This window comes from Uranotaenia lowii, chromosome 3 (genome assembly GCF_029784155.1).
Source record: "Uranotaenia lowii strain MFRU-FL chromosome 3, ASM2978415v1, whole genome shotgun sequence".
Lineage (NCBI taxonomy): Eukaryota > Metazoa > Arthropoda > Insecta > Diptera > Culicidae > Uranotaenia > Uranotaenia lowii.
The window spans coordinates 348,908,267-348,935,422 of NC_073693.1; the positions used below are offsets into that span (position 1 = coordinate 348,908,267).

The window sequence follows — 27,156 nt, forward strand, 5'->3', positions numbered from 1 at the left end:
AGATGCAAAAATAGAGTTTAAATTGTTTACATCTGTTCTTTGGTTGACTGTGTTGGGTGTGTTGAATATGTGGCACATTTCGAGAAAATTAAGTGTGTATTTGTTAAAACTTGTATCTAATACAATTGTTTTATCGATGTTGAATGTGTGGTTTGTTTCTATAATGTGGTCTATGAGTGCTGTGTTGTCTTTCTCTCTGTTTTTCTCCGCTGCTCTGGTGTTATTTGTAATACTGTCTTGTTTTTTCTTAAGCATTTTTATGTTACTTTTGTGTCCGGAGAGTCGTTGGTCGAGCGTGTGGAGCATAGCAAAACTATGTCTATCGATAAAGAAGTTCGAAGATAATTGGATTGCAATTTCCATCCGATAGCCCCTCGTCAGTCGGCCGACCGCCATCTTGAGAACTCACCTTTTCGCGCTCATCACTCGGCATCACCGTCATTCTATAGTCGTGCTTCGAGTGATCCTGACGCAGTTTGCATAGTGAAGTGATTGATCGTTTTTTCCCGTAAGACACCCTTGAAGTCAGTGCGATTCCCGTCTGTAGATTCCTGCTAGCCTGTACCGAACCTCACAGAGCGTATTTTTGGTGAGACCAATGTATACGCTCGAGCACGGCTCTTCGCATGGAATTTGGTAGACGACATTTGATTTCTCACCAATTCTCTTCGGATCCTTAACTCTGCTGTGCATGTCTCCCACTGTCATGTTCTTCCTGCTAGCGATCTTGACATTGGGATAGTCCATAGCAAGGCAGTGGATCAGTCGTTCGGTGAGAAGCGGTATGTATGGAACCGAACGATATACCTGTTCTGCACTGGAAGCTGTACTACTGTTGGATGGATGGATCTTTTGCTGGTCTATTGTGATGATGTTCTGCTGAGCTGCTGTGACGATGTTTTGCTGGTCTGCTGTAAGGATATTCTGCTGGGTTGCTGATTGGATGACTGCTTGATCGGGTGTCGGATGATTGATGGACGGATTCAACTGATTTAAGTGATTTGGTGATTGTGATGATGATTGGTTGAGGTGGTCAGTGGATGAATGGTGCGGTGAAAGTTGTTGCTTGATGTTGTTAGATGGTTGATCGGCGTGTGGTTTGTGGTTTTGCTGATGTGATTTTCTGCTCTGGATATTCCGGTTCGTGTTTATCAGTCTGTTGATTAGTTTTTTGGGGTAGTTGTTTTGTTTAAGGAGTTGATGGATGACATGGTAAATATTTTGGTTCTCCTCATTTCTGGATAGCAAGGCGAATCGGTTGATAAGGTTATTTGCGACATTTAGTTTGTGCTTGAGTTGGTGGCAAGAGAACCAGTTCAACATTCGCCCAGAAGCTATGGGTTTTATGTACCATTCTGTTTTCAGCATTTGGTGGTCATTGCGCACTACAACCATATCTAGGTATGGGAGGCGGTTTTCGTGTTCTCTTTCCATGGTAAACTGTAAACGTTGTTCTTGCTCGTTGAATATTTGGAGGACCTGTTCGCAACTTTCTTGTGGGATAGCTAAGAAGAGATCGTCCACGTATTTTCGTATTATGGGGACTGGAAATGGTAGTTTCTTTATTGCTCTTGAAATTATGGTGTCTAGTACCAGTTCTGCCAGCATGGGACTTATCGGACTTCCCATAGCCGTGCCGTATTCTTGGATATAATATTGGTTTTTATATTGGAAGTATGCTGTGTCCATGAGGAATTCTACAATTTCGAGGAAAAGATCGAGGTTTATTTTGGTGTCGATCTCAGCCCAGTGGTGGATTATGTTAGCAGTCACCAGTCTTCGGGGAACATTCGTGAATAATGATACCACGTCTAGTGATATCATTATGTAACCGTCCGGTAGAATGAGGCCATTCACTTCTTCACAAAAATCAAATGAATTTTTGCAGCTGTATGTGCTTTGGATTGATTTTCGCAGAATCTCGCTGATGTATTTTGCCAGGTGATATGTTGGAGCAGTTACGTTTGGCACGACTGGTCTTAGAGGCAATTCAGCTTTGTGCGCCTTTGGCTGTCCGTAGATCCTTGGACAGTCGTGCCAAACGTAACTGCTCCAACATATCACCTGGCAAAATACATCAGCGAGATTCTGCGAAAATCAATCCAAAGCACATACAGCTGCAAAAATTCATTTGATTTTTGTGAAGAAGTGAATGGCCTCATTCTACCGGACGGTTACATGATGATATCACTAGACGTGGTATCATTATTCACGAATGTTCCCCGAAGACTGGTGACTGCTAACATAATCCACCACTGGGCTGAGATCGACACCAAAATAAACCTCGATCTTTTCCTCGAAATTGTAGAATTCCTCATGGACACAGCATACTTCCAATATAAAAACCAATATTATATCCAAGAATACGGCACGGCTATGGGAAGTCCGATAAGTCCCATGCTGGCAGAACTGGTACTAGACACCATAATTTCAAGAGCAATAAAGAAACTACCATTTCCAGTCCCCATAATACGAAAATACGTGGACGATCTCTTCTTAGCTATCCCACAAGAAAGTTGCGAACAGGTCCTCCAAATATTCAACGAGCAAGAACAACGTTTACAGTTTACCATGGAAAGAGAACACGAAAACCGCCTCCCATACCTAGATATGGTTGTAGTGCGCAATGACCACCAAATGCTGAAAACAGAATGGTACATAAAACCCATAGCTTCTGGGCGAATGTTGAACTGGTTCTCTTGCCACCAACTCAAGCACAAACTAAATGTCGCAAATAACCTTATCAACCGAATCGCCTTGCTATCCAGAAATGAGGAGAACCAAAATATTTACCATGTCATCCATCAACTCCTTAAACAAAACAACTACCCCAAAAAACTAATCAACAGACTGATAAACACGAACCGGAATATCCAGAGCAGAAAATCACATCAGCAAAACCACAAACCACACGCCGATCAACCATCTAACAACATCAAGCAACAACTTTCACCGCACCATTCATCCACTGACCACCTCAACCAATCATCATCACAATCACCAAATCACTTAAATCAGTTGAATCCGTCCATCAATCATCCGACACCCGATCAAGCAGTCATCCAATCAGCAACCCAGCAGAATATCCTTACAGCAGACCAGCAAAACATCGTCACAGCAGCTCAGCAGAACATCATCACAATAGACCAGCAAAAGATCCATCCATCCAACAGTAGTACAGCTTCCAGTGCAGAACAGGTATATCGTTCGGTTCCATACATACCGCTTCTCACCGAACGACTGATCCACTGCCTTGCTATGGACTATCCCAATGTCAAGATCGCTAGCAGGAAGAACATGACAGTGGGAGACATGCACAGCAGAGTTAAGGATCCGAAGAGAATTGGTGAGAAATCAAATGTCGTCTACCAAATTCCATGCGAAGAGCCGTGCTCGAGCGTATACATTGGTCTCACCAAAAATACGCTCTGTGAGGTTCGGTACAGGCTAGCAGGAATCTACAGACGGGAATCGCACTGACTTCAAGGGTGTCTTACGGGAAAAAACGATCAATCACTTCACTATGCAAACTGCGTCAGGATCACTCGAAGCACGACTATAGAATGACGGTGATGCCGAGTGATGAGCGCGAAAAGGTGAGTTCTCAAGATGGCGGTCGGCCGACTGACGAGGGGCTATCGGATGGAAATTGCAATCCAATTATCTTCGAACTTCTTTATCGATAGACATAGTTTTGCTATGCTCCACACGCTCGACCAACGACTCTCCGGACACAAAAGTAACATAAAAATGCTTAAGAAAAAACAAGACAGTATTACAAATAACACCAGAGCAGCGGAGAAAAACAGAGAGAAAGACAACACAGCACTCATAGACCACATTATAGAAACAAACCACACATTCAACATCGATAAAACAATTGTATTAGATACAAGTTTTAACAAATACACACTTAATTTTCTCGAAATGTGCCACATATTCAACACACCCAACACAGTCAACCAAAGAACAGATGTAAACAATTTAAACTCTATTTTTGCATCTGTCTTAAACATATTAAACCAACACAATTATAAGAAAATATACCGGAAAGATGTCAAAAATATCGATAATCAGACCGAACAAAAAACAACGCAAGAAGAAACATTGCAAAACAATAGTACCGCCTGAAAGTACACCACAGTGCTTCTCATAGAAAGGTTTTTTTGGAGAAAAATTTTGAATTTGAAATCGTAAGAAATAGTACAGTTTAATATGATAATTTATAACATTTCCAACTACCGTTACAGTGATTCTGCATAAAATAATCCGGACAGTACGTTTTTACAAAAAACAAGTAATAAACGACAACTTTGTAAGTAGGCTTAGAAAATAGGACAATCAACACACAAACAATACACTTTAGTTTTACAATAATATTGTTCAAAAAACATTGTAGGATCCCTGATGATGGTGTCAATAAACACCGAAACGTCGGAATAAATTAAACGTCGTTTATAAATAAAAAATTGGACTGATTTGCCGTAATTTGAACATCACAACTTAATTTTCCCAATTTAAACTGGACGGCTGTTCAGAGTGTTAACGTGTGTTACGGAATCAACTAGACCGGTTAAGATGAGCCAAAAACGAATGAGTATCACGACTTTTAGTCAACAGCTATTGATGTCAAGTTCTATATATTAAAGCCCAGCGGAAAAGTTATTGGGGACTGCGTTTAAAAATCCTATTAAAAGAGAATTAAAATGTTTGTTAGGGGTTTTGGATGTATAAACATAAATATGCACAAAGTTATTGCCACTAACACCCATACAGAGTTGGTATTTAAGGAGCAGTTGCTTAAAAATTATCAAGTTTCAAACATGGAGATACTGAGAATATTGACTGGTTATGAGTGTTATGGTACGATTGATCTAACCATAGTCTTATGAAGCGCCAATATCAGTGGACTAAAAATGCTTCGCGCTAATGGCATAGCTCCCCTGCCGAAGAGCATTACCACTCATGATATTTGGTTAGCAATGACTTAAGTCATAGTTCCGTACCCTAGGCTCTATTGGGTCACGGCGATGTTGTGCTTTCTTGTGTTTATGGAAGTTCACGGTTTGGAAACAAGCTCAAAAACTAACATGAACCTGACAGGGCGGTAGCACATAACCTTATTCGATATGAGATCATAGAAACCTAATTTAAAGGTGGTTTAAAAACTATAATGATGTATATTTTTTCTTTAATGATCCATGTTGATAAGGTGAATGGGAGTTGAAACACTTGCCCTCCCTTCCATCGGACAAAAAGAGCGTTGCGCAGTGGAAATATCACAATTAGAATTTTTAAAGTTGATATTTCCACTTTTTTACCACCATGCGCAAGTTAGGTTAGATAGTACATAATGTGAAAGATAGACAACTGTAATCAATCTTTTAGGATAGTCTATTTAGGATACTGGATAGGTGGATGATTTAATAGAAGATACCATAATTAGCTGAATGAGAACGTTAACAATTAGGTACTGATATGGTAGATAGAAATAGAATAGATATATAATGGCATTCGTCTCCCCAATGCTCTAGTAAGTGTGCATTTGCGGTTTATGAATTTCGGAGGCTTATTCTTAAATCAAGCATTTTACAAGATCTAGAGGCTCATTGGATGAGAATGCTGTTTGAACTGCTTTCTTGTTAATTGTTCGTTGTAATAGGGTTTTTTTTCTGTAGTAGATTTGTCTGTCGTTAAATTATATTTCAAATTCAAACAAGAAAGAAGTCGTGATATAAATGGGTGGACCTACTCGCACAAGATTTTAAAGTGTCGAATACTGGAACTATCACATCAGATCTTGCGAACACGAACGGATCACTGATGAACACCAGTGAAACGGAACCTACGTGTTGGCTCCACGGCTTTAAACAAACGTCTTACCAGTGTTCAATATGGTCCGATCAGAATTGATTGTTTGACCTGATATAGTTTTTCATACAATTTGTTTAATAAAGTTTTATATTTCAGGTCCTTTATTTTCAAAGAAGTTCTCTTAAAACAAAATTTCTAAAACAAGCTTTAAGCGAAGCATATGGTAAGAGACGTTAAAAAGCTTCGTTCCAGGTATTATTATTATATATATTTTTTTAAATCTTACTGAAAAGAATATCAACAAAAATCAACCTCATAAAGGCAGCGGTGTGTATGAACGTGGTTTCATATTAAGATTCAAAATAGAAGAAGTGCTGGACAGTTTTAATTAGTTAAAATTCTGTAGGTTCAGATGTGTCCATTCTTGATGAACCATGTTCATAAGATGAATGAAAATTGTAACACTTGCCCTCCCTTTTGCAGAAAAATGACAATATTCCTTAGTGAAAACATCACAATTAACAGATTATGCATTGTATGTACTGTGGATAAGTGTTATAACAAACATATTGATTTTTTTTTTTAATTTATCAAAACTCTGTATAACACCTTTTTGTGTTCTGTAGAATTATTACGCTTCAGATTCAGATTTTAGTTCTGTTTCTTGTCATTCTAGTTTTTTTTTTTTGTATAATTACCGAGTTTCCACGCATTTGTTCTGAATCTCTTAACATTGACATATTTGGAAATATTTTATTTTTTAATCTATGTTAATCTCAAGTAAAAACAATCAAAAATTCAAATTTATTGAAACGAGTAAGGCTAGGTGACAGGTAGGGAAAACTCAACTACGGTAAGATAGTGAACCCTTCTGACAATGATATCGAGACTTTGGCGTATGTTATCATACTGTTACTGCTCGGTTGAATTGGAGGTTGGGTTAACTCGAAGTTCATGTAGGGCCCATCTGTCCCAGTCCGTCGAGCACTATCTTAACGCTTCCTTTCTCTGGTGCTTCAGAACTCTCGGGCTCTGTTGCCGCTATCCTGTTCTAAGCTATGCTACTCTCGTGTAAAGTTTCCTCTTCTGTCCCCCGTTCTGTTTTTCCTTTCCGGGTCAGCCAGGTAGCTTATAAACCCATAAAAAAAAAAAAAAAAAAAAGCAATGACTTAAGTCATAGTTAAGGATCTAATTGTTGCTTGAAATGCTTAAACTGTCTATTTACTCGGTGATGATATCTTCATAAGAAAATTTAAAATACTTGTTTTGTGATATGAAACGTTAAAAGTTTATTTTGAAGTAGAATAAAATACAACGAACTAAAAGATATAAAAACATAAGATTTTTAGCTGAAATCGGATTCATCGTCTTGCACCAAACTAGATAAAATGGATTCATAAATCTCTCGATTCAATTTAATGCTCAAGATATCCGATAATGTGTCCTCACTAAGTGTGGTCCTATGGTCAGAAAGAACCAGTGAAAGTGCACTGAACGCCCTTTCAACCGATACTTGCGTCGCAGGTACGGCCAGAAGCACCATGGCCACGGCATGCAGTTCAGGATGCGTGGTCTTTCGCTGCAACCAATATTGCCAGACGTCAAAGTGATGAGGGCGCCGTGGTTCAATATCAACTGTTCTAACCTGCTGGAGGAAGCTTGACGTTCTAACGGATGTTTGAGCTTCAAGAGTTCCTCCAAACAGCTCTGTTAGGTATTCTTCAAATTCGTCACTAGCGGTTAAAGACTCATTGGTAGAGCAGGCTGAAACGGACGGGTTGAGAGCATTGATGCGATTCCATATACTCACAATGAAATCCTGTAATTGATCAATTAAATAATTATTAAGTGAAGGTAAATTTAATCTCAGAGAGCAGTTAAAACGTTTACTTTACCTTGATTTCTAACTTTTCCTCAGAAGAAAAGAGCTTGGAGTCGAGATAATTGAGTCTTGGGTCAATGTAAAGTGAAGCCTTGAAAGCCATCGGCGTACACAGATTTTTCAAGCGGTTGTTCAGGGATTGTATCAATTGAGGAGAAAATGGGTTCGTAGTCATCTTGCGGATTTCACTGGAGGCCATTAGCCATTGTAAATAAAAATCACCCAGTGAAAGGTGTTCGGCCTGCATTTTTTTTGTAGTTAGGTACAAGGGCTTGAAGGCTTGTGCATAATTTTTAATGAACACCCAAAGATTCGAAAGATCTATAAAAAAAATGTGAAAAAATATGATTCGACTTAATTTTTTACACAAAAAGTAATAAGGTTCGGTCACTACAAAAGCTTAAACAATGACTTACCAAGCTCAGAAAACTGAGAACCCAGATTGTCGAAGAACGTCTGTTGGTTAACAAAGGACTCCATCATTTTATACAGGCCGCACCATCTTGTTTGTCCGTAGATAGGAGGCAGCGAAGCACCATGATGCGTGAAACTTGTTTTGTACTTAATACTTCTGTACTTTTTGGCAATCGCAGTTACAGCTTGGACCGTTTCGTCTGTTTTTTTGACTACATCCAGCACTGCCAACTGCAATATATGTGCACAACACCGCACAAGATTTAAGCTATTTTCCAGCTCCTTATTCAAGGAATCTAGAAAATGGTTATCAAAATCTTCTTCTTCATCAAATTCGATGCCAAGCATTGTCACGGCAGATAGAGCTACATCATGTTTTAAAAATTTGACCGCAGCCACCATGTTGGCACCATTATCACATGTTACTGCGAATATTTGCGACATTTCAATATTGTAGATTTGAACTGTTTCTAGAATTTTTCTTTTCAAAAATTCGCCTGTTTGCCGTTCTGTTACTTCCACCATACCTGTGCATAGAGGGAGAAATATATTTCTTACAATTTAATCCAATAAGGTGATCATAATACTTACCCAGGGATCGGATAACAAGTTTATCTCGTAGGACAAACTGGGCGTTAACACCCAGTACGTGGCGGTGATATTTGGCGGCGGAATCTATCTTTAAACATATCAATTTGTTTTTGATTTCTTCCGTTATAACGGAACGAATCATCTCTGCTGCTGATTTTAAATACCTTTTTATATTTTGGCGGTTCATTGTGAGGCCAAGCGCTGACGCAATCGAGTCGTTGATTTGCTTACGCCCTTCCCACTCCAAGCTGGCCAAGGACACATTGTGCATCGCAATATCCTTAATCAGTGAATCTATGAATATTTGCTTATCCATAGGAATACTGATTTTCTTGACGATGCGAAGTTTCTTTACAATCACATTTTCGTCCAACAATCCAACTTCTACAGCTCTTGCAGAATGTTTGGATCGAAAATGTCGGATCATGTTGCCTACATCGTACAATGATTGCTCATATTTGCATTTGGTTCTCGAGTCCGGATCTATTGCACACCCGGCCTTTGGTCCATCTCGGTTTATAAATTCTGCTGCTATTTCCGCGAGTCGTTTTCTTGAGCTTCTTGATGTTCCTGGTTGCTCCATTTTTAATGTTGAACTTCACTAGCCGGGACCACTGAAATTTTCAGTCACTTTTATTGAATATGAATTTCACGAAAAGCTTTATTCACTGACTGGTCGACGCGTGTGATAGAAGTGTCAAGAAAATTCAAGCTTCGCAACACTCAAGTGGATGAAACTTATTTAGGTTCACGAATGAACAGCAAACTAACTGACAAATACATTGATAAAGCTCGATGCCAGCATGAAAATGATGTAGGTAGTCCTAAAGCTTTGGACTTTGTTGACTGTTCACTTGCATCATTTCATTTCAGATATAGAACACCGAAAAAAAATCGCAGTCATAGTCAAATAAATAGTCAGACAAATTGCAGCACTGATTGGAAGAAATTAGTTCATGGTATTTTTATCACGTAACGCACATACATTAAGTGCGAATTATTGAACAAAGTATGCGATCAAATTGCAAAAATCAAATTAATGGGTAGTGCATCAGACAATATTCAATTGCTCGCCAACTCAGCCTTCAGATTTTCGACTCTTTCTTCCAACTGGATCATCCCTCGAGTATAAAATCAGAAAGAATGGTTCTTGTATGAAGATTTCTAAGTGATTTGGCGGCTGCAATGACATTTGCTCGGTTGTTAACAGCTACGGCAAAGATTTGATCGATGCAAACATTGTATCAAGCCATAACTTCCAAATTTTTTGCTTTAAATATTTAGCAGTCGATCGGTAGCTTCAATTATTGCTGTAAAAAAAATTGAAATGATAATTTAATAAAAATCTAAAATTTGCCGTTCGTAAAAATTAAATCAAATGAATTCTGAGTCAATATGAGCCAAGCTCGTTTCAAGAACGCCGTTTTTGACCAATTTAGAACATAATAAATCGATTTTGCTCCAAATCGGTCAAAAACAGCGTCCTTAGGGTTTTCCCAAAATTTTCTTTTTTAATTCACTCAAACGACAACAGAGATTAAATAAAAATAATTTACTTATCTAAATTTCTAATAACTTCCGAGCCTTGTTTTGCGTACTTGGCACTTATTCCTGGGCGTGTCAACTTTGAGGCAAAGCAAATGCCTTTTCACCTCATCAGATTTCACCCGCACCATTTTTTAAGCTGCTTTCTGAATATTATCCTTGATGTTTCTCCGGTTCATGGTGATACTCACGCCATCGGCAATTATATTATGCCCGGGAAGATTGAAGATTTGTAGCGGGAAATTGTGCGGGAAATTGTGCGGGAAATATTTGCGTGTTTATGGCCCGGAAATGACGGATTATATTTTCGGGATCATACCTTTGCTGCCTGTATGTATGGTTATGACTAGACGAGACATTATGTATTTTCATAGTCTCGCGACATAACTTGATGAACATATGTTATTCTAAAAATTCACTCGGTCCATGGCTACCGTTCTCCAATTTCTCGTACATCTTACATTCGGAATGGATACTTTCTCAACGCGGTTTGAACTGCCCCGATTCTCACACCTTCTTCTTTAGCTCGTTTTCTGATGGCAAGACCACTCACAGTATCCCATTTGTACACAATCCGTCGGGAGTAAGGCTTCAATTTCATATTTCTTCGCGAAAAACAGCAAACAATGTAAAAGCTTACTTCACTTGGATGTAAACAACAGTACGCAGCCAGATTTGGTTGAACACTACACGCTCCTTTTGTAAAACTCAAAATTAAGTTGTTTTGGTTCAAGCAGCACTTCAGTGGCAGCCCTCAGCTTTGAGTTTAACTGGGCAATCGTAAAACTAAGTTCTGATAGGCATACTCAAAACTTAGTTCGGTGGCTGAACTCAAATTTATTTTTCACTTAAAGGATGGTTAAAAAAATTTTTAACCGGATGTTGCTGTTCCGGTACATTATTTCAATTACAGAGCGGTGGAAAGTATTGACACTCCCAGTCAAAACTACAAAGGAAACTTTCGGATGTTACTTCCCACGGGTAGTAAATAACATCCGGAAGTTTCCGGACATGCCAAGCCACTCACTATAAGATGACAATGACGGACACATGTTTACATTCATGTTCCTTCATAGTCTTCCGGTAATTGTTCCGGAACGACAAAATTTTGCGACTTGTTCGTTGGTTGCTGTTCCGATTCGAAGTGAACTCGCTAAGTGTTTTCAGTCCAACAAATAGAGTTCATAAGGTCAAACTCAGTTTAGATCCCTCGCCGAAGGAAGAAAAGGGGTCAATTTTGAGTTAGCAGTTCAAACACGTTTTGTACCATCGCAAAGAGAAAAAAGGGAACTTAACTTTAAGTTCATAGAATCGAATTATGTTTTGAACCACGATCAAACTTAATTTTGGGTTTAAAAAAGAAGCGTGCAGGTAGCTTTTTTTAATTGACAGTTTTTTATTAGTTTATTTGTAATTATCGGAACAGTCTATACGTTGAGAGCAGTGTAATGTATTTTTTTAGACTCAAGAATAAAATTAGGTTTGGGCTTTCTCAAAGAAGCATTCTTTCTAAGAAGTCAGCATCTTAATCATGTGCTCGATCCTTTGGCTATGGTTAGTCCAGTTTTGAACTTCTATTTTGCTGCCTATGAATTTCTTAGCTAAATCTTCCTTGTCCACAAAGATTTTTTCAGTTTAAATATAACTATTCAAAACAATATGAACATTTATTCACTTGTGCTTTAACATTATTGATTCGAAAATGGCAATTAAGATTAAAGTTTCTGGAATTTGATTAAATTAATATGATTTTCAGATTTTGGTCACCAATTTTTATGCTTGAATTTTGTGTTTGTGTTTCGTCTTCGAATACTTTCGATGCGTAATTTTTCACTACACATTCGTAATTATAACCTCTGAATTTAGGTTTGAGAAATTGTAATCGGAAAATTTACAAATTAGCTTATTGCATTATATGAACTTACAAAATGTACTCAAATAATACTCAAAAAATTACTCTTTTCGAATAAAATACTGCTTTTTTTCTAGGCTAAACTTCATATCACAAGTCGACTTTTATAAAAAAGGAAACATTCAAGAAAACACGTGTTTTGAAAATCTAAAAAGGTATCATTTTGACACACCCTGAAGTACAGCACATAGACATATCACAGGGGCTGCTGGATGGTGAAATATGTTACATGATAATTTTTCGGACAAAATTGAACAGTTACATCACCGAATAAAAAACCGGGAAAATATTTTAATTAAAAAATTGTAATCCATTCGACCCTGAGCAAAAAAAAAAAGGCGTTAAGCAACTCGCACTCGTTTCGCAACGCAGTACGTTTGTTGGGTGATTAACTTGTGTGTAAAAGTGTGAAGCTCTGTTTTCCCTCATTATTTACAAAATTCCGTTTCTTATCAGCAGCAGTGTGGTGATATCCAGCAACTCGACGAAAAAGTGAGCCACTTTGAGACGGGCTAGTGGGGCACAAATTTATTCGATTTCATCGTTTGTAGTTTCGAATTATTGCTGCAGCAAAACCAAACGGAGCCAATTTAGACGCCCTTAATGCTTGGTGTGTTGAGTTAGTGTTTCGTATAACGGGTACTGTGTGCAGTGTGCAGAATCGATCGAAACGACTTGCCTGTTGGTCGATAAACTGAGCAAATACAGAGCGAAAGTAGAGCACGCCCGTGGGACCATGTATCCATACTACGAAACGGAGTGGAGTATCCTGCCGCCGGAGCACAATCGAAGGTAAGTAATTTATTCACTTAGACCAACAACCGCCCCAGCCAGTTAGTGCAAACACTTCGGTTCTTTGCCACAGCGAGGAGAGGGAGGAGCTCCCAGTAACGAACTAACTAACTAACGAACGACCGACTTCCCCTCGAAAGGTGTTTGACTTAACTGCGGTCTATTTGTTTGGGCAATGAATCTGGAACGTAAATGTTTGTTCTATTTACGTGTGGGATTTCGGGTGAAAATATTAACAGGAACTGAAGCTTTGGTAGGGATTTATGTCTCTTAATAAAAAAAAATTGAAATGAAAAAATTCGAGATACTAGTGGTGAATAATTATTATTTTTAAGCTTAGGTAAATTGAGTTTTTTTTAGTTTTCTAAAGCAAATTTATTCGCTGATATACATACATACCAATCTTGACCGTCATTTCAATGTTCCGGGATCGTCAAAACACGGAGTAAAATGCCCCAGAGATGGTAAATCATGCTTCAAAAAAACTTTTGAACAAAACAACCCAAAACACGTGCAGATGGCTTGCCAAACCAGGAATTTATTCGCAAATTTGGACATTTATAACTGCGGACATGCTCTGGAATGCTGAACTTATCTTTGATCTTGAAAAACAGGATATCGGGGATCTGTTTGAAGTCAGCCTTCACATATGTTTCGTCGTCCATGATTCAGCGTTCAACTTTCGTCAGCATGTTGAGGTACTCGTTATCATTATTTGTCAATAAAATTTTTAAACAAAATATTATGCACATGCAAATTTCAAATGACATCGGATTTCTCGGAACACATTTCTTAACTTTCTTTCAATTATCATCGTCATTGTTCTTTTTGAATGTTTTGCCGCACCGTATAACCGGATAAAACCGGGCAATCCGGCAACCTTTTTCTAGATTACTCGATTTTAACCAGGCTTGTCCGGATTTTTAAAGAGGAATTGAGAAAAGTCCGGTTGCCTTGATATCGAAAAAGGCCGATTTTTTTTCCAGAATTATTCATAATTTTTACAAAATTCCAAATTTTTAACTTGTTTTAACGAAATAAATTCGCATGAATTTTTTTGGAATTTTGAGATAAGATTTGAAACGTGCCTTGGTAATTTTTCGTGTGTTAATTTTCAGTATTTCTCTTATATTTTTGTGGAAAATACCTAGATTTTGGCTGAATTTTCCCAAATTTAACCCGGTTTTAAGTTTGAAATTAAGAAAAAAAAACAAAATCTGTAAAGCTAACCCAATAATTAACGGGTTTATAAGTGAATAGATACATGAATTTCAAATACAAAATTCCAAAAACTGAGAATTGAGAATTGCAAACTTGAATCAACATTCAAGCTCACAAGTTTCGAACGAAATTTTAGTAACGGACATAATTTTTTAATTATTTTTTTATTTATAGTTGACCACCGTTGATTTATTTTCATTATTTTTGATTTGAAATTTTAAAACTATCCTTGAACTTTTTTTAATAGTTTAATCTACTGTTTTTAAATTATTTTTCGCGAATTTTTTAATGAAAGCTGCTAATTCACATTATTAAAGGCTTAAACTGATCAAACCACAGTTTTTTTTCCCAGTAATCTTAGCTTCACTAAGCATTGATAAATAATCTACAATGATTTTTATTTCATTCTTCATTAAATTGGACGCACAATATTGAAAAATCACATGAGAAATAAAATGAGATTTTTAAGGTTTTCAGATGCATTAAATTCTGAAGACACGTTTGTTTGATGTCATTAATGTTGAAAATTCTACCAGTTGTCAGGAGCATGATTATTGTAAAATTTAAATTTTCGGCTATATAAATTTCAGTTGAATTTAAGCTCATATTTCTGGAGTTTGGAAAGGATTAGCATAATCTGGAGGATGTCATAAAAGGCTTGACAATTTTGAGAAAATTTATTTCTCTTTCCTTTCTTATTTTTTAAGCTTTTCTTTGCCGATGTTTTGATTCGATATTCACCAACGCATTAAAATGGACATAAAATCAAACCATGTTAGAAGAATTGACAATCCAGAAGAGCATCCATGTAAGGTTAACAAGAAACAGATTTAAAAAATATATCGAAAAGTAAGGAGAAAACTCTTATGATTATTGATTATTCATATATTTTGTTTTAATTAAAGTGTCTCTTTCAAACTCTGAAATTTTGAAAAATTTGATAATTTTGGCTCTTCCAACTCAAAAAGTTGGTGAGCACTGTTATAGTTCTGTTAACTGTTTAAATTTCATTGTTACAGTTATTAACAAAATTCATGTCTCTGAGAAATGAAAACCGTTTTGAGACGTGACTTATTTTTATGTTTTGTAATTCATGCTCCACAAGGTCACCCACGTACAAAGAAGTGTTCATAATTCATTTCAAATTATCATAGAAACATGTCTCTTATTCAAACACACTCCCATGCCAAATTTGGTTTCCTTTTGCTTAAGTTTTCGAGTTATGCAAAAAAAATTAAAGGAGTCTCCCTCTCTCTTACTATCTCCCTATTGGAAAGAAGGATGGGAACCAAAGATTCAGGGAAACATCATACCCTAAAACGCTTCCATGCCAACATTGATTCAATTTGCTCGATTTTTACTTAAGTTATTCTAAAAATTGTATGGAAACTTCTCCCCTCCCTCTTTCTAACCATCCCACTGGAGAAAGGGAGGGGTGCCAAATATTCATTGAACTATTTTTGGTTCCTAATACCATTCCATCCCAAATTTGGTTCCTTTTACTTGATAAGTTTTTGAGTTATGCAAGAAAATGTAAGAAGGCCCCCTTTCATCTTTCGATTTACCTTCTGGAAAGAGGGAGGGGTCTCAATTAATCACAGAAATATTTCTCGTACCCAAAAACCTCCCATGCCAAATTTGGTACCATTTCGGTTTCGAGCTTTAGTTAAAACTCAAAAACTCCCCCCTTCCTGTGAGGGTGAGGGATCTCAATCTATAATAGAAACTTTTCCGGGATGTGCAGATCTTGGAAAACTAATTCAGGTAAAATGAAATTTCAAAATAGGTGAAAAAACAGTACAACATCCTTCTGTTGGTTTCCAACGAAATTAAAAAAAAAATTGTTAACTTTTTCTTTAAAATTAGTTCACAGATGCCATCAAAACGATTATGCCGCTGTGGCAAAATTAAAAGACAATTGTTTTACGTTACTTTTGAATACAAATAAATTAAACAATGGATGCGCACTTTACAAAAAAGGTGACATTTTTAGATGATATCACTCGTATACGAAATTTTTTTTATTTTATTTACTGAAGATTAAATCTAAACAAATCTTAACAGAACAGTTTTTAAATAAAAATAGTCAACCCGGTAAACTTCGTTTTACCTAAAGAGCGGGGGGGGGGGGGGGGGAGGGTTGGGGGGAGGAGTAGGGTCTTACACTTTCAAAAAATCAATTTTTTTATTTTTTTATTTTCTTATTGTAAAACATTTCAAGAATGTTGTGTCAAATTTTCAAGTCAATTGAAGTAAAACTGTAGAAATTATAGGCCTTTATCTATTCCTATCTAATACTGCAAGAAAGCAAGAGCAGAAACTTCAAACGCGTTATTCTCGAAAGCATATTTTTAAAGTCCGTGGACATCGTCATTTGAAAACTACTTATCCGATTCTTTTCAAATTTGGAACAAATTTTCTACATATAAAATACCAGACCCCAACGATTTTTTTTTACAGATTTACAGATAAAAAATGGCGGATTTTTTCGTGAAAAATCGTAGTTTTTACTTCAAACAGCCACAAAAATTTCTTTAAAAAATTTTTAAGTTAAATAAAAACGTTGGGGTCCAGAAAAACATCTATTAAAAATATTTTGGTCTGATTTTTTGACTTCAGATGATTCTGTGCTGAGATACAGTGTCCACCGCAAATCCTGTTTTCTAAAAGGCATCCTCGAAAGTGCTCCGTCACCGGCTCATTTTTGTTTTGTTAATAATTTTAAATAAAAAAAAGTTTTTTTCTATTTACGTAAAAAAATTTAAATTTTATAAAAAATCACCAAATATAATTTGAAATATATAGAATTTTTTGGCATCATCAACTCGAAATCGATAGTGCTTGCACTTATACCTCGATGGCTCTGAAGGCCTCATTTATATCTAGTTGTAGTTTGCTTGATTATACATTTTCATCTAATATTTCCGAAGGATCAAGAGTATTAGTAGCGTTCATGAACTGGTCCAAATAAGGTGCTTGCAAAAAAAAAGTAAGTTTTATGGCTGAAAATTTCTACAGTTAAACTAAATGTTCAAGCAAATATTAAGCTGTAAAATTTTACAAAACCAAATATCTCCGGACACATCACATAAATTTTAAATCTTTTTCATGAAATAACATCCCCTACAGGGGAAAAAACCGCTTTCAAGGATCAGAATTTCTCGTTTTAATGAAAGAACGATATATTTTTTTTTTAATTTTTTTAAATTTTTGGTCGACAAAATTTCGACTATATTTCAGATTTTTTTTCAATTTAATCACAGATTTTTTTATAAGAAAGTTGATAAAAAAATCTTTGGACAATTTTAGATTATTTTGTTAAGACGTAGGCTCATTTTCATATTGATGAAGAACCACAAGTGCAGTTGAGGGAAATAAATAACTATGGGAAGAATGGAATATATAAAAATCTTACGCGTGACTAGAAGGTCGCCTGCCAAGTTTTGAGACATTTTGCTCAGGAATTACGTGATGTTGTTATTCTAGAATTTTAAATCAGGAAAATCGTTTCATCCCCATCGGTATCACTTAGAATTCTAAATTTTAAATGCTTAAAAAAAGCTTAGCTTAGCTTGTTTGACTACTCATATCCACCTTAAATCATTATGCCCGAATGCTTTAATTAGTCTTCAACAATACCGCTATTTTCTCATGGTTTTAATAAAAATTTAATACTTTATTGTGTCAAAACTTTCAAAGCATTTCGAATTTCATGATCGCTGGCGTGGCTAAGTAGAACGAGTTCCACATTGCCAATGGTTGCTACTCCGTGATTGATCGAGGCCATAAATTTTGTACAAGGGCCAAAAGAATGCAGCTTTGGATTAGCAACTCATTCTCAATGCACAAAACTCATGCTCTCCCTTTAAAAATGATCAATAATAGCGCCGGCCACGTCCTAGTAGTCAATGAGGGATGAAGGAAGGATTGTTAGTAAGATACTTTTTAGGATCAACCAAAAAAAAAATGTTATTCCAGTTTTCTTCAAAATCTTGTTTTGAAAAATTCTGAAACAATGATAAGTCAGTATCACCAGCTATAGAAACCGCCTATACGTCTGCGAATCTATATTGAAGTATCTCAGGAAAGGGTTGCGTTAGTAAGGGAAAGGTTGTTGATCAGGAGCCATTTTTGGAAAATGGTGCGATCTCCGTTTTACCTACACCTCCTATGCTCCTAGACATTTCCTCAAGAAACTCCTATACATGTGCGAAACGATTATTACTTGAAAATTAAAAAAAAATATGAACAATCAAATAAATAGATGAAAAATCAAGCGAAGTGACTTAATTGAATAATTTGAAAATAAAAAAAAACGAAATTTCAAATCATTAGAAAAAAAACAAATATCTGTATTACATAAAATTGAGGATAAAATTTTCATTGATTGACTGCTAGCATATTGAACTTTACATTATAATGTAGTTTATAAAGAAATACATCCCAATTTATTATTTAATAATTATTCTTTCATTATACATTATACATTTGTTTTACATACACAGACAGTTTAAGGTCTCAGAATGTTCACACACATTTTAAAGAAAATTTCTTTTGATATCGAAAGAGAGAAAATTTGAAGAAAAAAAATATGGATCGCTCTAGTTCAGCAAAATCTTAATCAATGAAGTAATTTCATCATTATTCAAGAACCAAATGTTTAGACAAATGATGGACGTGTTGCAAATGATGCAGAAGTTTAAATTAAGGAGAATACTTAGCTTTGGGAATTTTGCAGCTGATTAACAAACGGAATTTGCTTCAGGCTGGAATAGTCCTTCGGGTATCCATCGTATACAGAATCCATTTGAGCAGTGGTCGACACCCGTGTGCCGCTCGTAGTCCATCTGTTGAGAGAAAACTGTCCGCTGCTTGATCCGCGTCCATTGGTTGACCTTCCGTTTGACCCGACGTGCACTTTCTGGGCGAATGGCCGTGCCTCACACATTTCTTACTCCGTTTAGGGTATTTTGCACATGCATGAATATATTAGACTTGAGGTCTTGATCTTGAATCGTAGTTTTATACTTGAGATTTTATTCCACTTTGAAATTAACAAAATTTAAGAGCGTGAAAAAAAACGTCATGTCATGGCCATTGACTACTTTGATCTCTCTAAATTTTAAATGCTTAAAAAAAGAATTAAAAATCTTTGATAAAATCAAATTTTTCCAAAAATATTATTTTTGACGATAATCATTCACAAATATCAACAGCTCTGCTATTCTTACAAAAAAAAAATTAAATAATCCATGATTAAGGTTGCCAGATTGCCCGGTTTTATTCGGGTTTGCCCGGATATTTCATACAAAATTTGGGAACAGTCCTGTCCAGTCTGGTTGCCTGGATTTTATAGTAAAATGCCCCGATTTTGTCCGGATTTATACACTTTTTTGGCAAATCAAACATAAAAAAAACAACAAACGCCTCCAAAACGAAATTTGTTGAGCAAATTTTTTAAAAACAATCATGAAAGGTTTCTTGGAGATCTAAAGTACAATGTAAAGTCTGTCGATAAGTTTTAGATAAGATAAGTTTTAGATAAGATAAGTTTTAGATAAGATAAGTTTTAGATAAGTAGAATTACCTTCTTACTTAGTTTTGATGAAAAATTCAAATTTTTTCAATTTTTATTCTTGATTTTTATTGAGTAGTTCTGGATTTTTACAAAATTTGCCCGGATTTTGCCCGGATTTATGGTCATCACTTTTAAACTCAAATGCCCGGATTTTGCCAGGTTTTTGCCAGGTTTTTATATAAAATACGGACTGGCAACCTTATCCCTAGTAAAGTAGCTAGTGAAATACTAGTATTTGGGTTTTTCAAATAACGTGGCTGAAGTCAAGCGAAATCAAATGTAATGCAGGAAGGAAATTTTGAAATCTGCATGAAAAAAATCCTTGTTGCATAAAAAAAAGAAAATTCTAAAGTTTCACAGAATGATTGTTACTTTTTCGAAAAACAAACCAAAATTTACTCAAACCTGAGAAGTTTTATTTGCGATATGTTGAAGAAAAATTCTAATTATATTCTGACTTTTTAGTTCTTATTAAAAATAATAAAACTATATTTATTCTTTCGAATCAATTATGCATCAAAATAAGAACGGCTGCAAATGCAATTATTTAATACCTACTGATTTTTTTTTTATTATCAAGGCGTTTTTATCATGAAAAGAAATCCTTATCTAAATATGAATTTTTAATATGAAAATTAAAAAAAGATACCCGAAATTGAAAACCTGGTTTAGACATTAATCAACATCTACTTTTCAATGACTTTATCTTTTCCATCAACATAACATTGTGTGACACAGTTTTTAGTTTGGTATCGAAAGAAGAAATCTAGGCACATTTCAGGTTTTTAGCATGGCAACCGAACATAAATGGATGCAGATTAAAAGCACGTCGATTTTCAATAAAGCACCAGACCTGGAATAAAATTCCTTTGATTTTATTAGAAAACCGCCGATTGGAGGTTTTAAAAACTGCTTTAAGGAATTATAACGAATTTTAGATTCCACGATTTATTATCTTAAAATGAGTGAACTTGTATGTTAAAAAATATCAAACAGCTGGATTTCATTAAAAATATTCAAAACATAATTTGAATCGTAAATTAAATTATTGATATTAATAAAATCGTTTGTTTTGACTAAATCATCTAAATTTTTTTATAATCAAAATGTTTGTGTCCACTTCAACGTAGAATTTTTGAGATTTTTCAGTCAATTTCAGTCTTTATATTTACTTTCAAATTTTTAATGTATCCTATAGAAAAAATCATAAATTTTCAAACTTAGTTTACAAAAAATAATCAGAATTTAAAGAAAATGTAAACCATCGAATAATTGACGTCACTTTAAAAACAAGCAAAAGACGCTGAAATATCGTAAATTTAGTAAACAACAACAAAAAAAACCATTCGTCATGGTGAAATTTCACCTGCCTTTTTCATACAAACTTGCCGGACACCCACACACCTGGCCAAGCCGAGCGCCAAGAAAAAGCCAAGCCAAGCCAATCGAAAAGTTTCATTCGAGACGTTCAGCGAAACTTCTTATCAGCAAATAACTTTCGCAACAAGGCAAGGTTAGCTTACTCACAATCAGCCATAGCTAGTAGTGGCAAGTTGCTCGAGTGCCTTCTGGAGTAGAATTACCTTCTTACTTACGAATAAATAAGCTAAAACTAACCATGGTGCTCAGCAATTTGGCTCCGGTGTGTTTACTTTTACTTGGAATCGACCAATTTTTCGTCCCAAGGTCCATTTAAGATGTACATAGATGTAGGTGGAAGAAAATTAGTCTCGAACATAAACGACAATACGCTTGAGGATTTTTTTTGGAAATGGAATACTTGGGGAGCTCAAACAATACTAGGAATTAGGACAAACCTGTAACAGTTAAGTCAACAAGAGACAAAAGTTGAGCCTAAGTAAAACACAAGAACAAGTTTCATTTCCGTCATTGAGATTTTTTTCCTCCCGTTCATTCCCTCAAGAAAGTTCACGGAATTCGAACCTTCGTCATGATTGATGCCGGAGGCATTTGGTGAAGACAATTTTTCTCGATCTACACACAGCTTAATCTGCAGGAAGCCTTCCAAGTTAAAATTAATGGATTACAATCGGAAAACAAAAATCGACCCTCGCCCTTCGTCGTCGTCGTCGTCGGAAAAGTTTTAAAGTGGTTCCGGAAAGAGTGGCTCCAGAGAGAAAGGATTGGGTATAATCAAAGTCTATTACCCGTCAGTTTGCCCCAAAGGAATCTTTTCTCTCTCTGTACAAAGGCATGTATAAGAGATTCTAATGGTTATGGGGAGGACAAATTACAATGCCATTTTGTGGAAATCTGTTTGCTATACTTACATGCTTATTGGACAAAAAAAACAGAAGAAGAGAAGCCTATTGTAGCTCGACTTTTCTTTGCACTAAAAGTAAAAGGAGACGCAAAAAAGCAGCCATGAAATAAGAAACTGTGTGCCGGAAAATTGCCTCCAGCAGCAGGCATCGAGAAATTGGTGAAATTGCACTGAGCGGGAAAATAATCGCAATTTATAATTATTTTATCGGATCGGCGAAGACCTGCCTGACGATTTTGTGGTTGCCCTTATTAGCGCTTAGTTGAACGGAGGATTTCCTCAGCTGGAAAATTGCTTGCCTTAGTTTTCGTTTCTCAATTTGCAAATTGAATAAAATGGCTGCATCAGCAAATTGATGAAATATTTGAATCATCCACATTGAAACAGTTTTAAGCTGATAAAAAAACATGAAAAAACTCAACGAAAAATTTCAAAAGTATCAATTTAACTTTAAAAAAACCTCCGCATGACAAAAAGTTCAGGAATTTATTTGCTAATGGTGAACCCTTTATTTGGGTCAAAAGAAGAAGAAAACAAAGCATGATCCGCTCTTTTCTAAAATATATTAACTTTAAACTGTTGTGGGAGCCAAAAAAACGGCAAAAAAGGTCAAACATTTCAGTAAACCTCCGCCCGGTGATCTCTATCGTGTTTATCGAATGACAGAAATTGTCGTTTCTGTGCGGGGTCCCCTTTTTTGCAACCAGTATTTATTTTTGTTTCGAGAGATACCTATTTTCGCACAACCATTATGTTGGGGTCACTGAAAAAAGGGAAATCGCTCCTTCAATGTCGAAGTCAACAACAAAAAAAACGGGGCCAATATTCTGTGCAAATAAAGTGGAAAAGTTTGGCGGTAAATCTAATGGAAACTCATTGAACCCAGCGCTAAGCCAAAGGAGGATGTTGTGTCGGTCGAAAGTGGGTGTTCATTTGGCAAGTGTCGACGACGTTTTGAGGAGAATAATGCGTGCAACCCCGGAAACAACTTTGGTTATTGGCCTCTCGACTTTTTTTTCGTGGGGAGATCACAACCACGTGTTACTTTCGTGTGGATGGAAAAATTAAAAAAAAAACTGAAATGTAGACGCCAAGAATTGGAAATTGACAAAAAATGAAAAAATCATAAATTACACAAATAACAAAATCAAAAAAAAAAAAAAAATTAAACAAATAACAACAATTTTAAAAAAAGTTAAAAAAAATGACAGAAATGAAAAAAATTACAAAAATGATAAAAATGACAAAAATGCCAAAAAATACCAAAAAAAAAAAAACAAAAATAACGAAAATTACGAAAATTACAAAAATGACAAAAATGACAAAAATGACAAAAATGACAAAAATGACAAAAATGACAAAAATGACAAAAATGACAAAAATGACAAAAATGACAAAAATGACAAAAATGACAAAAATGACAAAAATGACAAAAATGACAAAAATGACAAAAATGACAAAAATGACAAAAATGACAAAAATGACAAAAATGACAAAAATGACAAAAATGACAAAAATGACAAAAATGACAAAAATGACAAAAATGACAAAAATGACAAAAATGACAAAAATGACAAAAATGACAAAAATGACAAAAATGACAAAAATGACAAAAATGACAAAAATGACAAAAATGACAGAAATGACAAAAATGACAAAAATGACAAAAATGACAAAAATGACAAAAATGACAAAAATGACAAAAATGACCAAAATGACAAAAATGACAAAAATGACAAAAATGACAAAAATGACAAAAATGACAAAAATGACAAAAATGACAAAAATGACAAAAATGACAAAAATGACAAAAATGACAAAAATGACAAAAATGACAAAAATGACAAAAATGACAAAAATGACAAAAATGACAAAAATGACAAAAATGACAAAAATGACAAAAATGACAAAAATGACAAAAATGACAAAAATGACAAAAATGACAAAAATGACAAAAATGACAAAAATGACAAAAATGACAAAAATGACAAAAATGACAAAAATGACAAAAATGACAAAAATGACAAAAATGACAAAAATGACAAAAATGACAAAAATGACAAAAATGACAAAAATGACAAAAATGACAAAAATGACAAAAATGACAAAAATGACAAAAATGACAAAAATGACAAAAATGACAAAAATGACAAAAATGACAAAAATGACAAAAATGACAAAAATGACAAAAATGACAAAAATGACAAAAATGACAAAAATGACAAAAATGACAAAAATGACAAAAATGACAAAAATGACAAAAATGACAAAAATGACAAAAATGACAAAAATGACAAAAATGACAAAAATGACAAAAATGACAAAAATGACAAAAATGACAAAAATGACAAAAATGACAAAAATGACAAAAATGACAAAAATGACAAAAATGACAAAAATGACAAAAATGACAAAAATGACAAAAATGACAAAAATGACAAAAATGACAAAAATGACAAAAATGACAAAAATGACAAAAATGACAAAAATGACAAAAATGACAAAAATGACAAAAATGACAAAAATGACAAAAATGACAAAAATGACAAAAATGACAAAAATGACAAAAATGACAAAAATGACAAAAATGACAAAAATGACAAAAATGACAAAAATGACAAAAATGACAAAAATGACAAAAATGACCAAAATGACAAAAATGACAAAAATGACAAAAATGACAAAAATTACAAAAATGACAAAAATGACAAAAATGACAAAAATGACAAAAATGACAAAAATGACAAAAATGACAAAAATGACAAAAATGACAAAAATGACAAAAATGACAAAAATGACAAAAATGACAAAAATGATAAAAATGACAAAAATGACAAAAATGACAAAAATGACAAAAATGACAAAAATGACAAAAATGACAAAAATGACAAAAATGACAAAAATGACAAAAATGACAAAAATGACAAAAATGACAAAAATGACAAAAATGTTAAAAATGACAAAAATGACAAAAATGAAAAAAATGACAAAAATGACAAAAATGACAAAAATGACAAAAATGACAAAAATGAGAAAAATGACAAAAATGACAAAAATGACAAAAATGACAAAAATGACAAAAATGACAAAAATGACAAAAAAGACAAAAATGACAAAAATGACAAAAATGACAAAAATGACAAAAATGACAAAAATGACAAAAATGACAAAAATGACAAAAATGACAAAAATGACAAAAATGACAAAAATGACAAAAATGACAAAAATGACAAAAATGACAAAAATGACAAAAATGACAAAAATGACAAAAATGACAAAAATGACAAAAATGACAAAAATGACAAAAATGACAAAAATGACAAAAATGACAAAAATGACCAAAATGACAAAAATGACAAAAATGACAAAAATGACAAAAATTACAAAAATGACAAAAATGACAAAAATGACAAAAATGACAAAAATGACAAAAATGACAAAAATGACAAAAATGACAAAAATGACAAAAATGACAAAAATGACAAAAATGACAAAAATGACAAAAATGACAAAAATGACAAAAATGACAAAAATGACAAAAATGACAAAAATGACAAAAATGACAAAAATGACAAAAATGACAAAAATGACAAAAATGACAAAAATGACAAAAATGACAAAAATGACAAAAATGACAAAAATGACAAAAATGACAAAAATGACAAAAATGACAAAAATGACAAAAATGACAAAAATGACAAAAATGACAAAAATGAGAAAAATGACAAAAATGACAAAAATGACAAAAATGACAAAAATGACAAAAATGACAAAAATGACAAAAATGACAAAAATGACAAAAATGACAAAAAAGACAAAAATGACAAAAATGACAAAAATGACAAAAATGACAAAAATGACAAAAATGACAAAAATGACAAAAATGACAAAAATGACAAAAATGACAAAAATGACAAAAATGACAAAAATGACAAAAATGACAAAAATGTTAAAAATGACAAAAATGACAAAAATGAAAAAAATGACAAAAATGACAAAAATGACAAAAATGACAAAAATGACAAAAATGACAAAAATGACAAAAATGACAAAAATGACAAAAATGACAAAAATGACAAAAATGACAAAAATGACAAAAATGACAAAAATGACAAAAATGACAAAAATGACAAAAATGACAAAAATGACAAAAATGACAAAAATGACAAAAATGACAAAAATGACAAAAATGACAACAATGACAACAATGACAAAAATGACAAAAATGACAAAAATGACAAAAATGACAAAAATGACAAAAATGACAAAAATGACAAAAATGACAAAAATGACAAAAATGACAAAAATGACAAAAATGACAAAAATGACAAAAATGACAAAAATGACAAAAATGACAAAAATGACAAAAATGACAAAAATGACAAAAATGACAAAAATGACAAAAATGACAAAAATGACAAAAATGACAAAAATGACAAAAATGACAAAAATGACAAAAATGACAAAAATGACAAAAATGACAAAAATGACAAAAATGACAAAAATGACAAAAATGACAAAAATGACAAAAATGACAAAAATGACAAAAATGACAAAAATGACAAAAATGACAAAAATGACAAAAATGACAAAAATGACAAAAATGACAAAAATGAAAAAAATTACAAAAAAAAAAATTACAAAAATTACAAAAATTACAAAAATTACAAAAATTACAAAAATTACAAAAATTACAAAAATTACAAAAATTACAAAAATTACAAAAATTACAAAAATTACAAAAATTACAAAAATTACAAAAATTACAAAAATTACAAAAATTACAAAAATTACAAAAATGACAAAAATGACAAAAATGACAAAAAATTACAAAAATTACAAAAATTACAAAAATTACAAAAATTACAAAAATTACAAAAATTACAAAAATTACAAAAATGACAAAAATGACAAAAATGACAAAAATGACAAAAATGACAAAAATTACAAAAATGACAAAAAAGACAAAAATAACAAAAATGACAAAAATGACAAAAATGACAAAAATGACAAAAATGACAAAAATGACAAAAATGACAAAAATGACAAAAATGACAAAAATGACAAAAATGACAAAAATGACAAAATGACAAAAATGACAAAAATGACAAAAATGATAAAAA

General features: G+C 33.8%; 1 protein-coding gene across 8 annotated transcripts in view; it reads left to right on the forward strand.

Moving 5' to 3' along the window:
• The window catches only part of LOC129757241 (AP-1 complex subunit gamma-1-like), a 178,173-nt gene that overhangs the window by 30,442 nt on the left and 120,575 nt on the right, over window positions 1–27,156 (forward strand). For 5 of the 8 annotated variants that reach the window (XM_055754404.1, XM_055754397.1, XM_055754398.1 and 2 more), the window contains exon 2: window positions 12,618–12,950. In XM_055754404.1, coding sequence (XP_055610379.1) covers window positions 12,895–12,950 — 56 coding nt within the window. In that variant the 5' untranslated portion in view covers window positions 12,618–12,894. Of the gene's footprint in view, window positions 1–12,614; window positions 12,951–27,156 lie in introns of all 8 variants that reach the window. The other 3 variants (XM_055754401.1, XM_055754402.1, XM_055754403.1) reach the window with 2 other exon arrangements.